The sequence below is a fragment of the Octodon degus genome, unplaced genomic scaffold (assembly GCF_000260255.1).
Source record: "Octodon degus isolate 3935 unplaced genomic scaffold, OctDeg1.0 scaffold00016, whole genome shotgun sequence".
NCBI classification, from domain to species: Eukaryota; Metazoa; Chordata; class Mammalia; order Rodentia; family Octodontidae; genus Octodon; species Octodon degus.
The window spans coordinates 2510581-2527199 of NW_004524592.1; the positions used below are offsets into that span (position 1 = coordinate 2510581).

Below are 16619 nucleotides of genomic sequence, written 5' to 3' on the forward strand. Positions count from 1 at the left end.
GGATAGATATACAGCTACTTTCTCTTAGTTTAATGAGAAGAAATATTTGTACTAACATTGTTTAGAAAAGATATCATGTCTCCATCTTGTCCTCTGAATAACTACTATGAAGATAACAATATACAATGTATTAATTATTGTAACTTCCCTACTATCCTTGTTTGAAACTGTTTCATTAACTGGGTCTTTATTGTTGCTGTTGCTGTTGTTTTTATGTTTTGTTTTGTGCCAATTTGATAAATAACACTTGTGGTTTACCTTTCCAGAAGCATTTCCCAAATAAGGCCATGGGTAGCTCCTCAGGGTGATGCAATAAGAACTGTGTATTAGTAATATTAGCAGCAACAGCAACAGCTAGTTCAGGGTGGTTACACAAAGATCTCTCCTTTATTCTTGTATTCCAACTTGAAAAATGGATCAGGAAGTAAATATTCTTTTGTCATGTCTGTTGGGTATGAATCTATTACCTGTCTATGTATCTATATAGCTATGGCGTATATGTAGATAGATGTCATTCTGCATCTTGTGTGTGTGTGTGTGTGTGTGTGTGTGTGTACACGCGCACGTGCAGAAACTGAATACCTGCCTATTATACAATGTCAGACTGGAAACAGATCTTGATGTGTGATAGAAATGGCAAGTTTAGGGCTGGCCAGAGAGCTCAGCAGACCGGGGTTTGATCCCCGGACTGCCATGCCGGCCCTATCCCCAGGGCATGCTGAGATGGTTATTGAAACTGGGTGTAGTGGAGCATCCCTGTAATCCCAGTGCTTGGGAGACTGAAAACAGGAGGATTACTACAAGTCCAATCTGTGTAGTGAGACCCTGTAGTCCCTGTACTAAAATACATTAAAAAAGAAAGAAAGAAAGAAAGAAAGAAAGAAAGAAAGAAAGAAAGAAAGAGAAAGAAAGAAAGACATTCCAAGCCTATATTCAACGAAGTCATTGTGGAAGTGAAATACATGCAGATAGGCCTAGTTAGTGCTCTTTGGAAAGGTCCCCCATCATGTAGTTGCAAATAGTAGACACAGGTATCACATAGGGACCTGAAGAAAGAGGGTGATGGCTGTGGCCACTCCCAGACCTTCCAGGAGAAACTGATGTGCAACTTTTTGCTGAGTGTCACACGTGATATTTAATTGCTGAGTGTCATGCATGATGTTTAATTGCTCATAGAGAGTTAACAGAACCATAGTTATGATTGTATTCCATGTTGCAATGGAAACCAATTATCAACGTAAAATCTTAAAGGAAGCAGTAAGTGTAAGTAAGTTAGGTGGCATGAAATAACTTTCATAAAACAAGTAGGTTACTTTATAATGTTAATTAATAAAGTAAAAATATATATAAATGGCATGCCTAAGTGTGAATGACAGAGATGAGTTGGTTAAAACTAAAAATACATGACAAATTAGGAGCATCAAATACATGTTTAGGAGAAAAAGCACAGAGAGAAACAAAAAGAAAATCAGGAAAATTAATTGTAAACAAAATATGATTAAAATTACCTTAAATTAAATAAGTGAAAATTAGAGACATGTTTTTATTCAAAATGAGAAAATGTGTGCTTAATTACAGTTATTGAATTAAACAATTCTCTGTACTTGAAGACATTCAATAATGAGTAGGGGCTAAATAAAAAGTATTCAAAATAGGAAAATTTTGTCATGAAAGTATTGGGTGAAAGAAATAGCACCTACTAACTATAAAGTTATACACCTGGTATCAAAATAAATCTGGGAAGTAAAGATGAACAGTAATAAATTTGTTTAAAATCTATAGTTCATATTGCATTCCATTTAACATTTTAAGAAAGTATCAAGTACTTTCAAACAGCTGTGGCATTTTACCATGATTTCAACAGTTTATGAGCATCTCAATTGCCACACACACCCTCTCCTACACTTACTCTATTGATAGCTATAGGCATGGCCGTAAAGTGGTGTCTCACTGTGCTTTCTATTTGTATCTCTCTAATATATAATGACCTTTACCATCTTTCCTGGGATTCTTAGCCTTACACAGAGATGTCTATTCAAATCTTCTACTCATTTTAGTATTAGCTTTTACTTTTAAGGTAAATGATTATTTTTATAGCCCGCATGTAAGTTGTTCACAGATATAGGGTAAGTACACAGCTTCGTCTACTATACGGCTTATCTGTAGCTCTCTCAATGGTGTCTTCTGAAGCACAAAATGTTCATTTGCATCAAATTATTCTTTTGTTACTTGGATTTTGAAGTCACACCTTAGAAACCATCCAAGGTGATAAAAATTTGTTTCATAATGTTTTTAAGAGTTTTAGAGATTTTATTGTTATTATTATGTCAATGATATATTTTGAGCTAATTTTTAGGGATGGTGTGAGGCACGGATTTAGCTTTATTCTTTTGCATATTCCTATCCCATGTTATTTGTTGAAAACCATTCTTTCCCCTTAAATTCCCTGGCACTTCTGTTAAAAATCTACTGACCTTCAAAATAAGAATTTATTTCTTCACGTTCAATCCCATGTTGTTGATATCTGTGTCTGTCCCCAGACCAAACCTCTATTGTCCTAATTACTGTAGCTTTGAATAAATATTATCTTGGGAGTGATGGGTCCACTTTCTTCTTCACCATAAGTTTTTTAACTAGATTAAGGGTATTATATTTTATGTGAATTTTAGAACCAGCTTACAGCTACTGCTGTTTTTGTAGGGAGCGTGCTGCATCTATCAAGTGGTTTGAAAAGTATTTCCATCTTTACATTATGGTCTTATGTATCATGAACATGAGATAGCTTTGATTTCCTGAGGTTCTCTTTGATTTTATACAATGATGTTAGATGTGTTTTCACTGTATAAAATATGATAAGCTGAATAATGTACTCCCCTTTGCAGGAAGAGAACTAACCCTAATCCTAATTCTCAGAACCTGCAAATGTCACCTTATGTTGGAAAAAAAATGGCCTTATGGTTGGGATTAGAATAAAGTCCTTGGCTTAGAATGGCATTAAACCTTACAGATGAATAACACATGGCTGAAACGAAGTGTACTCAGAGGCACCCAGAGCCTCAAGGTCAGTTTGACAATATCATTGTCAAGTCACCCAGCACAATGAAAATAACTTAGATCTTCCTAGAGAAAATAAAGCTCTTGAAATGTAGAGAGCATCCGGGGTAACCAGGTGGGTCCAACACAATACAATTAAAATGAAACAGGAACTCAAACAGACAAGGGATGTGGTCACAGAGCAGCAGGAGACGCAGAGGGAGAGAAAGAAAATCTAGAAGGTGTTATACTGGTCATTCAAGTCCGTGGGGCAGGAAGAGCCAAGGACTTCAGAAGAGGTCCAGAATCTGGAAATGACAAAGAACGGGTCCTAAAAGTAGGGTACCATATGGGAACACTCCCTGGCATACCTGTTTTAAACTCAGCAAGATTAATTTCTGACTTCTTACCTTTGGAATAGTAAGATAATAAATATGTGCTGTTTTAAACTGTTATATTTGTTGCAGGAGCAATAAAAATTAGGTAATATAAATTTTAAAATGCATTAAGTCAATGTGAAATAATTAATGGAAGAAGTAATAATACTTCAGGATTTCAATAACCCATTCTTAATAGTAGAATAACTAGGCAGAATAATAAAATATGAAACTTAATAGACCTCTCAAATATGTATACAACACCCAAAAATACAAGTGTGTCCTTTTCATATGAACACTGAACATCCTTCAGGATTTCATGTTAATGAATAAAACAGGACCTAATGAATTTAATAGTGTTAAGTGAGATCAAGTATTTTTCAACTATGAATATGAAGGAATTAAAATGGAACTCAACTGACAAAAATTTGAAAAAATCCATATATGGAAATTGAATAGCATACCTCTAAATAGCCAATGGGACAAATGAAACTTATAAGAAAAATTAAAATTCCTTTTAATAAGAACAGAAACAAAAATGCACATACAAAACTTAAAGGAGAACTGCAGCACTGGTTGGGGAAAATTGATAGCTATAAACTATGTACTATAAATATAATAGAAAAGGATAAAGATCTCAAATGATCACCTAGACTTCCATCTTAAGGGAGAAGAAAAAGAAGGTGAATCCAAATCAAGCAGGATGAAAGGAAAGAATAAATACTAAAGTATGAATACATGCAATAGAAAATTAAAATATGTAATATTGCCAACAAACATGTTGTTCAATAAAGAGATAAATATAAAATTATCAAAATGAAGCGATTAATATTAATACCAAATTTAAAGAATTATAAAAGATTACAAGGGGAATTGTAAAATAAAATAACTGGAAAGGAAAATTATGAACAACAGTACAACAACTTACCAACAAATACAAAACGGTAAAATGGACAACAGCCTACAACTGAATTAACAACCAAAAGCTTTCCACAAGCAAAAACTCAGAATCAGATGATTTCCCTGGTGAATTCTGCCAAGAACTAAAGGAGAATTCACATTAACTCTTCACAAACTCTTCCAAAAATATGAGAAGGTATATTTCCAAGTTCACCCTGTCAGACCAACATTGCCTTGATAACCAAACCAGAAATATTATGACAAGGAAAAAATAGACACTTCTTTCTTAGGATTGTGCAACTAAATTTAGAAAAAATATTTAACCAAATCTCATATAATCAATACATTCAACAAAATACCTGAAGTTAATTTTCTCAATTTAATGTAGACATCTACCAAAAAACCTGCAGCTAAGAATCTACTTAATGATGAAAGCCTAACGACTGTCCCTAAGATCAGAAGTCAGTCAAGGATGTCGGGTCTTGCCACCTGTATTCAAAATTATATCAGAATTTCCAGGGCAATTAATAAGAAAAATAAGAAATTTTGAAAGAATTTCTTTCATATTTGAAAGAAAAAAGCAAAATTATCTTACTTTGGGAGTGACATTATCTTATATACAGAAATCTACCAAATATTAAAATAAATGAGCTCATTAAGGTTAAATATTATATCAGTAGGCAACAATCAGCTGTGTGCACTAGCATATAGTCTGAAGATGAAATTTTAAGAAAACAATTTCATTTTCAATAGTATCAGAAAAATAAAATACTTGGGGATAAGTTTAATAATATCTTTATCAGGTCAGTATTTTAGATTTTATTTACTACTGCAAGTTAACACAAACTTAGTGGCAAATGTAATAATATTAGGTATTATTATATTACAGGTATTATATTGCAGCTTGGAAGGTCCTAAAGCTAAAATAAATTTCACTGGGCTGAACTTGTGCTATTAGAGGAGCAGGGAAGAATTCCTTTCTCACATTCAGCCTTCATCTCCCACACCTGAAAGAGATTTGTGATTACAGTAGCCTCACTTGGCCTGCCTAGGATGCCTTTTGTATCTTAAAGTTATCTCATTAAAAGTCTTATTCCATCTGCAAATTTAATGCCACCTTGTAACACATCCTAATATATTAACAAGTTCTGTATTTCTGTTTCATGCTTCCTGCTTTTGCCATTGCTGAAAATCTGAAATTTAAAATGATACAATGTGGACAAATTGAGATCAGATATCTTTGTCTCCAGCTTTTGCTGTTTATCTTAGCCCATTATACAGTGCTACAGCAAAGTACCCGAGGTTAAATATTTTAAAAATAGGTTTATATGATGTACTGTTCTGGAGGTCTGAAAGCATGGCGCCGGGAGCAGTTTCTGCTAAGGACCTCATGGCAGACATTGTCACATGGCCAGAGATCATGTGAGCAGAACAAAAGCAGGAGAGCTCACCTGGTAAGAAAGAAACAGGAGACCAGCAAGGGGCCAGCGCCACATACCAAAGTGCTCCCAACCCAGTCCATGCAGTGAGACCCAGACCATATCCTGATACCAGCGTTAACCCTTCCCTGGGCAAGGTAATATATTATCACCTCCCACAAAGCTCTGCCACCCAAGTACCCTAAAACATTTCAATAGTTATGTTAGAGAATTAAACCTCAACATAAATTATTCTAGGTTATCTTAATGTCCAGCTAATAATTGGGAAGCAAGTGATTTATGTGCTCAGACCCAATAGAGTCAGTCAGTCTTTGGTGTGTAACGTGTGGTAAAAGTTAGGACACAACTTCAACACTCTAGACACTTCTCATTCAGCTCTAGCCTTTGCTTCCTGCATAGACAAGTGCTCAAGGTTAGAGACAGAGGTGACAGTTTGACCCTTCCCAAGTCTTTGCTGAGCATGCACAGAGCCCTTCATGGGAATGTCTTACACATGCCTAAAAACACATCACTGTGTTTCCAAATCCCCTACAAATGGTTCATTATCCAGATTTTCCAGTTGTAAACTAGTAGGAAAGTTAAAGCCTAAAAAGTATACTGTTCTTAAGTAGATTCAGCAGTTTTACTTGAATAAATATTTCTGAAATTGGTTAATTCTAGAATTCTAAAGAACGTTGATTTTGATATTTTTGTGGTGCTCACTGTTTCTATAGAGGAGTATATTTTGAAGTCTTTATTCTGTCATTCTGAGAGTGCTTACTACTGAGTCCCTATTGCTGGGTTTTGACCAAAATTTATTCATAGCAGATTTTGCATTTTATGATTCTATGTCAAATAAAAGAGTAACATTAGTTTTAGGGTTCCTTTGATAGAGTGAGTTCCAGAATAGCAAGTGGTACACATGAATATATGTGGGGTGTGTGTGTGTGTGTGTGTGTGTGTGTGTGTGTGTGTATAGTTAGCATACTCAGGATTGAACCAGAGCCTCTGCATAGAGCTATACTTCCATCCTTCTTTATTTTTCAGAGACAAGGTCTTGATAAATTGCTGCATTGCCCTGGGTGGGCTTGCCTTGCAGTCCTCCTGCCTCACACTCACAGAAGACTGGGTCACAGGCGGGTACCAGCATGCGCCACATGAATGCCTGCCTGTTCCTAAAGTTGCATAGTGCCTACTAGAAGAAACAGAAAAAGCAGCCCCTTTTCTGGTGTAGCAAACTAAATTATATTATATTCATTTGAATTGGATAAGTATTTATATATTCATGATAATGTTTCAATTAGCCTGCTCTGTCCCAGAGATACAGGCATAGGTAAGATTCAGAGATTTCCCTTAATGAACTTAAGAGAGTTTCTAAGATTTTAAGTAAAAAGGGAAAAAAATCCACAATTTCTGTAATCAGCATGGCTTTCAGAGAAACCCCTTCGTGTGTTGGAGCTTGCTTCTGAAAAACAACAGTGACACTACTTTTACTAAATGTTTGCTCGGACACCAGGACTGTGTCTAATGATCTACATAAATTCTCTCATGGAGCCTTTTTGACAACTTTATGGAGAAGGAGATCTTCATTTTCAAATAAGCAACTGGGGCTCTCAGATGTTAAATCAAATGATAGAGCAAGTCCTACCCTGTCGTACTCATGAACAAGTCTGACTTTAACAGTTACATTTTATGTACAGTCAGATCTCTGCAATTGCTAAAGGGAAACTTTGGAGTAGTCTTTCAAAGGTTCATTTCTTTAAGATGGTACATAAAGTTTTACTGTAGAGCATAATTAACACAAACAGCCACAATAGATGAGCCATTCGACCTTAAAGGCTTAAGGTGAACAACAAAGATGCCTGACATATCTTGACCATATCACAGGTCAGTGGAGGATGAGCTGTACCCTGTCACAGAGCTACGCCTCTACTCTGTGTGCTCTGAAGCACGGGGTGGGGGGAAATGTCCCTGGGGAGGCAGCTTGGGCTCTACCATGTGCTGCAGCCGTCAGCCAGTGTCACTTTCATTCACATAGCCTAGACCAGCATTCAGGCCATACAACCACAGAAGACACAAGGAATCTCTGTGTGGAGAAAAAAGTGTCACTGTTGTGTACACTGCCCATATGTGACACATGGCAGACACTCTTTAAATGTACCCACTGTCAACACTGAGTCCAGCTCTTCCAGAACACAGAGAGAACTCAGGGTTTGGTTCTTCCAAATTACCTTTCACAGTGTTAACCATTAAGCGATCAAATATTAATCTATCAACTACTACTACTATTACTACACACACACACACACACACACACACACACACACACACATGATAGAGTAAAGAATAGACAGATGAGCAATGTGCTGTCTGACTGTTATGATTTGTGTCCAGAAGTCCTCCCAAAAGCCTCATGAAGCCATGAAGGACACTTTTCAGAGGTGGCTGGACCTAAAATGTATGGTGCTGAGTTCCAGGGTGTGTGATTACTAAATTAGTCCACTAACTGGTTTGGCATAGTTCTTGCTAACGTGGAAAATGTGTGTGCTACATCAGTCCCAGGGTGGGTAGCATGTAAAACACATAAGGGATAGAAAGAGAGTATCTTGGTTACTTTTTCACCTGGCTGGGACAAACTACCTGCCAGCCAAAATTAAGGTAAGGAAGGTTTATTTAGCTCTCAGCTTGTGGAGGTTTCTGTGCATCCCCAGCTGGCTCCCAGGCAGAGTGGCACAAAGCAGAGGGCCGCAGTTCATGGTGGTGGAAAGCAGCAATACAGCAAGAGCAAAAAGGGAGCAGAGGCAGAGAGCAAGCCTCGCTCCCTTCCTTATGTTGCATGCAGGCTCTCTGCCCCAGAGCAGGTATAGCACTCACACCCATAATCCCAGCATTGCATCCTGAATTAATTACAGACTCTACAGACCCACCTCATACCTGCATGAGGCTTTGGGGGGAGGGACATCTAGACACAAACCAAAACGGAGAGCTGATGTGCTCGCTTTGGGCTGCTTGCTGTGGCTATTTCTCTGCTGTGACACTCTCTGCCTCGGAGCCGGCCCACTGTGGACTGAAACCTCTGCACACCGTGAGCCAAATCAAGCTTCCCTCCCTTAGCTCTGGGTGTTGGGTATTTTGTCTCAGCAGGGAGAAAAGTAACTAAGACACCGACAGAAATACTTAGATCACTCAAAATGTGCTAACCTCTCTTCAAGTAAGATGCAGCTAGAATTAAAACTTACAGGGCTAGCTTTACATAAAGAAATGTACTTTTCAATGAGCAAGGGGACTTTTAAGACTAAAACTTTTCACTTTGTGATCATCCACTACTGCCAGAATTACAGATTTTTTTCAAAATGTATTTCAATAAGTATGCTGCTATTTTCAGTGATTATGCCTTTCACATAAAGATGACAAACTATATTAAGAAAAGCGTAACATACACCTCTTTAAAAATATACAGCAGAATATTATTATTTAATAACTACATATCAAAGTTACATCTGTTACAGTCCAGTGAGGTTTCTATATTTGGGAGGATCTGCGTGTACATCACGAGGCAGGGCATCACTGTCTTCAGGACATGACATATCAGTATACCCATTATCCCTTCAAATTCAACTCTTAGGTTTATACATCTACCAAATAAAGAGGTTATCCAGACTTCTTTTTTAATAACTAAATGATATACTTGTCAAGTAGCTTTCAGACTATGGTTTTAGGCACTACATAAATACATGAATAGACAGCTTGTAGAGGGAAGAGAGAATATGAGGTATTTGGAGAGGTTCATTTATTCACAATTCATAAATCAGTTCATAAGGGTGGAAGTTATGTTTAACAGGATGCTGTCAGCTCTATTTCTGCCTCAGGCAGTGAACTCAGTATAAAATGCAGCACTGTGAAATTGTTTAAACCACTAATCCCTCTTCTTTCATTTAGAGAGATGCGGAGAGATACACGCTGCTTCACATAATAAGCTGTGTTCAGAGAGAAGAACCTGTAATCTCAAACTCAGGCCAATTGGACATTGTATTTACATTCAGAGCCATGTGGCTGGTATTGAGCAGTTCCCTACTAAAGGTAAATGCCAACAAATAGATAATTAGGTAATAGAGTGGGAGCTTTATTGATCCATTAACAGTAACCTGAGATTGATAAGCAATGCTGTCTTGCTTGCCCAAAGCTAATCTAAATGGGTCAACAATAATAAAGCATGCCTGTGCATAAAGAAGCACAAATTCTGTATGCTTTGCATTCCCCCCCCCCAAGGGGATTATTTTTAAAAGCAGTTTTTGATATTTTTTTTCCTTTTGAAATAATCTTAAATATAAACAAGACAGAAAAAAAGGAAAATATGAGCAATACCTCATCAGGAAAAATAACAATATGATGAGAATGGCATCTTTTTAAAAGTGAGATTTGCATTTTTAAGAGCTAAGAATAGATGAATGACACACTTTCTTCACTTTGTGTTAATTTGTCCCTCAGTTTATGAGTGCTTTCATATTTGACTGATAAGAACTGAGACACTATCTTACCATCTAATATGTCGTGGCTTTCTGACATTTTTCTAATGAAGAATGATGTAGTCCAGATACAACAATGCATCCTTTGTAGTGCACTGCATTAATGTCCACCAGTTTTATGACAGTTCCTGAGGCTCTTTCTGCAGGAGGCAGTAGGCCGAAGGGATCCAAGCCAAGGCCTCAGGCCTGCTGGGCCGCCACTCCACCACTGAGCTGCTTCACTTCTCCCGTCCTGTGCTACCTCCTTAAATTTTCCAAAGTCTTATTAAGAAAAATGATCTAAGAGTTAACATTTATTTAATGCAATTGCATTTTTCAGATACTGCGTTTAGCCTTCATAGTTAGCCAAAAAAGTCTGAATTCTTTTTATCTCCATTTTACAGATCAGAAAACAGACAAGATGAAAAAAAGTGAAGCTAGGATTTCCACATGCTCTACCTGATACTCAGGTGTACTGCTTTTAAAGTTATATCCCTACCTTTAAACATCATTTGTATCCCTCTTTTAATAGTGCAAAGAGAGCACCAATGCCCATTCCCTGCCCTCCTTAATCATTTTCAGGGAATTTCTTTCAACAAGTACAGTAATTCATGTCTTCCGAGTAAATACAAAGGGTGCTTTACCTTACCAATGTCTGATCGCCATCTAGTGGTAAACGTATGGTAGCAGCAGGTTGTGCAGCGATGAAAGTAACCCACGTTGTTGCTGAAGGACACTGTAAGCTACAAGTCCTACTGAGGAACTTAAAATCTTAGACAGAAACAGAATTAAGTCTCCTGTAAGAAACAGTGGGCATGGGGCCAGGGAGATAGATCGGTGGAATAAACGCTTCCCTGGCAAGCTCAAGGGTCTGAGTTCAATCCCCATGATCCACAAAGCAGGACGACAGTCAGTTGTGTGTGTATTATTTGAATCAATAAACCCTTCTGGAGACTATTTTGTCACAAAAGATCTGATATTCCCTAAGCTGGATAAAATGTCCATGACATTTGCATAGGATCTATAATTAAAAGTTTTCCATTGATTTTGTTTATTCAAGTTGTACATATATTAGAACATGTTGATGTTAAAATAATTTCGCAAAAACAATTAGTATTCCTAATGCCAACAAATGTGGCTGACACTTCCTGAGAATAAGCACCAACCTGAGAAGCCCTAGGCTTCTGTAGATAGACGCTTGCTCTTTTAGCATTGTGTCTGTTATCTGCTTTCCCTGTTCTGTTGTATGCTCCCCATTTTGGTCTGTTTCCCGTAAGCACTCATTTGTCTGGTGACCTTAACTCTATGGCATCCAGTTCTTAAATTCAACTGGTAGATATTTGTTACCAACTTTTCCAAAACCCATTTCTCTTGTCAATTTCAACACAGGAAGCTAAAACCATATACAACTATATAGGTGATGAGACAGAAATGCTAGATTTTATACAGCCATTGTAAAGTAACTCTCAACACCTATTAAAAGATGTTCTTGTATTTGTAGTACTTATAAATTCCATGCTTTCCAAGTTCAAATCTTGTCTTTATATACTGCTTTTTTGGAAACAACTGAATTCCATTCTCCACATAATCTTTAAAATTTTGTGTTCATATTTGTGAAATAGGTTGCTAGTTGACATATTTGTACTGTATTTGTTAAATTTGTGGTGCTCTTTCTTTTTTTCTATTTTTTTGAAACAGGGTCTCACTATGTAGTTCAGGCTGACCTTGAGCTCGCTATGTAGTCCAGGCTGGTCTCGAACTTGCAGCAATCCTACTACTTCAGTCTTCTGAGTTCAGGGATTACAGGGATGCACCATGCCCAGTGTGCTGTTTCTGCATTATGCATAAACCAATAAAAATTTTTCCTATTTATTCCACAATCTTTGAATATTTTCTTTTTATATGTATTTGGTGCGGGGTCTCACTGCGCAGCTCAGACTCATAGTGAGTGATTCTCCTGTTTTCAGCCTCCCCAGTACTGGGATTACAAGCATGCACCACCATGCCCAGACTCAGTGGCTGACTCAGCACCCCCAGGGGCAGGGTCTGTGCAGCATGTGGGTAAAAATTTTAATGAGTCTAAAAATTAACTTTGGTCTCTCTTACTTCTTTCTCCTTCTTTGTTTTAATTTTCAATAATGCACTAAAACTTCTAAAGATAGAAATGTAAGATAAAAATTTTAAAACTCATTTTCTTTCACTGTTTTTAATCTAGCCTTATTTCCCATTTTGACCAGAGCTGATAGCCAAGGTTATTTAATTTCAATAAATATTTCATATATAAAACATTTTTATATATTTTATAAATTTCAGTGCCTACATATGAATTTTATTATGAATAAAGCTCTGGATACTTTTTCCATAATCTTATTGAGAAACAAAGAGCAATGAGATGGTTTCAAATCACATTCATAGGACAGTTTCAATAATTAACGCATTGCATACTCTCTTCCCAGTGGTCATTTGCTGTACAAGATGCAGACATGATATCCTATTTAGAAACACTATTACAACAAATCCCTCTATTCATTAAGAGAATGTAACTATATATCTATCCTAACCATTTTGAATACACAGATACAAAATGGACATTCATCTGTATCCCCTTTTTTTGTTTAGTTTCGTTATTTGAATATTATAGGTGTGCTACCTCAGCAAAATATTCTAAAAGAGTCCAGTAATCCATAATAGTATTGGGTCTTCCGCTCCACTGGCAATGTCAGAAATTGTTGACCTGAGTCCCCTACAGCTCAACATAACACCATGGCTTTACTTCTTATATTTCGTTTTTATACTTTTCTGCTGGATGGTTAAGACCAAGGTAAAGCAGGACCTATGCAACAAGAGTTGTAGCTTTTGGGTCTGATAAGGTCAGTGAAATCCCCTCAGGGATTTATCCTCAGATCCTGTACCTCAGATTGTAGATCCTTTGTTAGTGTCCGCCATGTGGATGAGTCACGGCCAATGCTTGGCCAATGTGCTCTCTGTGAAAGCCTGAGAGAATGTTTTCTCTCTATTTGACTCTCCTTAGGCACACTCTACATCATCGATCACTTTCCTCTTTGGCCCCATAATCTCCTTGATCAGAAAATTTGGGACACTACTGAGTTATATGACGTTACAGTACAAGTTCTCATATGTCCTGAGTCTTAATTGACCTTGGAAGGCTAGGGCCATAATGTGGGCTTTCCTTGCGACCCTCCTTTTTCTCTAATTTTGGTCTGCAAATTTAGGTTGTTAACCCTCCAGAAGAGAAGCTTATCATTATTACTATACAACCTAGGCTATTAAGCTTAAACTCACTATCTGTCTGAATATCAAACATGTTAGGCACAACATGGAAAAGGTATTTTTCATCAAGTATTGGTATGTTAAATTTTAAATCCCTACAGAATATGATGAAAAAACATTTAAAAATTAGAATATATTTTTAAAATAGGCATAAAGAATTAAATAATTCTTATGTTTACACATAAGTCCAGAAATCTAACATATACAACCTTGAAGCAGGACAGTTACGCAACATTTCTTTTCCTGTCTCTGGAAACTTTTGTATAAGAATTGTGGTTGTGGTTATTTACTAAATAGGTACTAAGCATTCGTAGTTCCTCTTTGACCAATACTTATTCAATCCTGATTGGAGTATCATATTTAAATTAATTTTGTTTGATTTTTAAATTATAGATGAAAATAAATATATTATTTTTGAGAATGAATTATTATTTGCTGATTATGTTATATACTCCACAGTAAAAATCAAATATCCCAAATTTAAATTTCAGAAAACACAAATTTCAACAACTTTTAGACTTCCACTTTATATAAGAATATGTACACATATTTCATTTATTTTCACTTATTAGTACATATGATTTACATTCCTAGCATAGTTTTATGTGTACATAACCCATATTAATTCCCCTTTTTGTTTTCTTTCCCTTCTCTCCCTCCCCCTCCACCCATCTATAACCTCTTCCTTTTTTATATACTTAATATTCTTCATTACTGATTTACATACATTAATCTTCATACAATACTCAGGTCTGAGATATAAACTCAAAATTTATCTCTAACAAGAAAAAAGAACCTCTGTGTTGCTAATAACCTCATGTATTCATTAGGTCCCCAAAAAGGGGCATATGTTATTTGACATTTTTCACTGAAATTTGCTTATGTTTATGTTTCCCCACTGTATTTCTCTTAGGTATTGAAAACACCTCAACAGTACAGAAGCACTCTACTGTGATTCTGCTATAAGCAAACACTGAATGTAAACTCATATGATGAGTGAATCATGGCATATCTCACCTCACTCTAATTTCAGTAATTGAGTGGGGAAACAGGAAGATCTATTAGAAGGAACACTGCCGGTCAAGCACTAATGAGAAAATCTCTGAGTCACTTGCTGTCATGGTAACAAAGCATTATCAAAATCTGATTGCCATGCCCAGTAGCTACATAAGAGACGGGCTGCCCTTCTAATTGTGTTGTTGCTGTCTGCAGGATGAGCCTCGTGTTTCTCAGAAGTGAGCAGGTGCCCTGGCTCTGAGTACTATCTGTTCATCAATTGAGTTCAAATGTCTAGTATTAAGGCTGAATTAAACTTTGGGAGGATTTTCAAAAATTGCAATTAACAGACTTAGTTCAGTTTTGTCATTAACCTACACATTTCTAGAGAAGTTTCCTTTTTAAAATCTACTTTCACTGCTATTCATACCAAGGAGAAAGCTAGGTAAAGCAAAAGGAATTTAATGTGAACACAAAAACGATTCAGTAGGAAGGCTTCCTAAAAACAAAATTCCCAAATGGAATGAAAAATTCAGAAATTGCACCAAGGTCTCCAAAAGTGACCTTGCTGAGCAGTGTTAGGAAAAGACAGATCTGAGAATGGTAACAGCAGAAAGAGAACAGCGGACCATGGTCAGGACTGGTGGCTGGACTCGACCACAAGCAGCTGTCAGCACTTTGTGTCCACAGATGCAGTGTGCTTAACAGTGTATTTCTTCTCTGCCTTTAGTCTTTGAGGTGTAAAATCTCAGTCAACTTCAAAAATCACAAACTTCAATGTTTCCAGAACTGATTCTTTTTATTTTTTTTTAATATCTTGAGTGTCATTGAATTTTTAAAGAAATCAATCACTGCCTTGTGATCCTTTCAGTGTATGACTTAATTCTGGAAGGAAAACCTGCAACATTAGCAGCAGCAAAGTAAACACTGGCATGCATTGTTGCCTAGAAATTCATGTGCCTTCTCAGGGCGTGTGAGAGTAAGCAGCATTAATAACGCTTGTCCTGAGAAGCTTATTACTCTTGTTAAATGTGCCAGCATGTGGACTAAGTTTTACATAGACCAAACATTGAAAGCAATCAATCTAAAGTCAATATAATGAAACTCAAAGGCACATTTATCTACACGTTTCTAAATTCAGTGAGGGTGCGCTGCGGCTAAGAGAGGAGCAGTCATGGAAGACACCAGAGGAAAGAATAAACAAGTGCGCGCCCTGAAGGCCTCTTTCTGGGGATTCTGTGCACTGACCTGGGGTGGAAGCAGCAGTCGGAAAGCCAATCGGTGTGGCCGCGCCCCGTGAGCAGCACGTTGCCCTTTGGGAGGCTCACTGCTTTCCAGACGCGATCCTCCCCACAGGAGATCAGGGTGTTTCTGCAGGGGTGCATCACGATGCTGCACAAGGACAGAGACGGGGAGTTAGAAGGGTGAAAGAGTAAGTGACTTCAGCATGAGAAAACGCAGCGACACTGATTACCCCACAGAACGCTAGCCCGGAAGTCACAGGAAGCAGGTTCTGCACTCCTGCTCTAACTTTAACAGTAGCAGAAGTGCTCTGAACTTCCAACCTTTGGGAGAGACCTTCCCATCATCAGGAGAAAACTATTTCTAGATTCTTCTACTTGGGGAAAGTAGACTTCAAAATTCTCTATCCCATCAGAATAGATATTATTTAACATCTTTGAGTTTATTTATGTGGAAGGATTTTTATTTTTTTATTTTTTTGTGCTGAATGCATTCAGGGCAGGTTTGGCTGGCTTGAGTTGTGGGGATTGAACCACAGCAACGTGAGCCTGACTGCTTTGTTGAAGCAGCCACTTAAAGAACTGAGCTAAGCCATGCTGTTATGTTGAGCTGTAGGGGACTCAGGTCAACAACTTCTGACTCGCCAGTCAAGCGGAAGACCCAATACTATTATGGGCTACTGGACTCTTTTAGAATATTTTGCTGAGTTTACATACCTATAATATTCAAATAATGGAACTTAACATAAAAAGGGTATACAGATGAATGTCTGTTTTGTATCTGTGTATTCAAAGTGGTTGGGATAGATATATAGTTACATTCTCTTAATGAATAGAATGATTTGTTCTAATGGTATT

At 37.1% G+C, this 16619-nt stretch overlaps 1 protein-coding gene across 1 annotated transcript in view; it reads right to left on the reverse strand.

The window, feature by feature from the left end:
- The window catches only part of Spag16 (sperm associated antigen 16), a 1217230-nt gene that overhangs the window by 571057 nt on the left and 629554 nt on the right, over positions 1-16619 (reverse strand). Inside the window, exon 11 of the mRNA XM_004626710.2 lies at positions 15769-15912. Coding sequence (XP_004626767.1) covers positions 15769-15912 — 144 coding nt within the window. The remainder of the gene's footprint in view (positions 1-15768; positions 15913-16619) is intronic.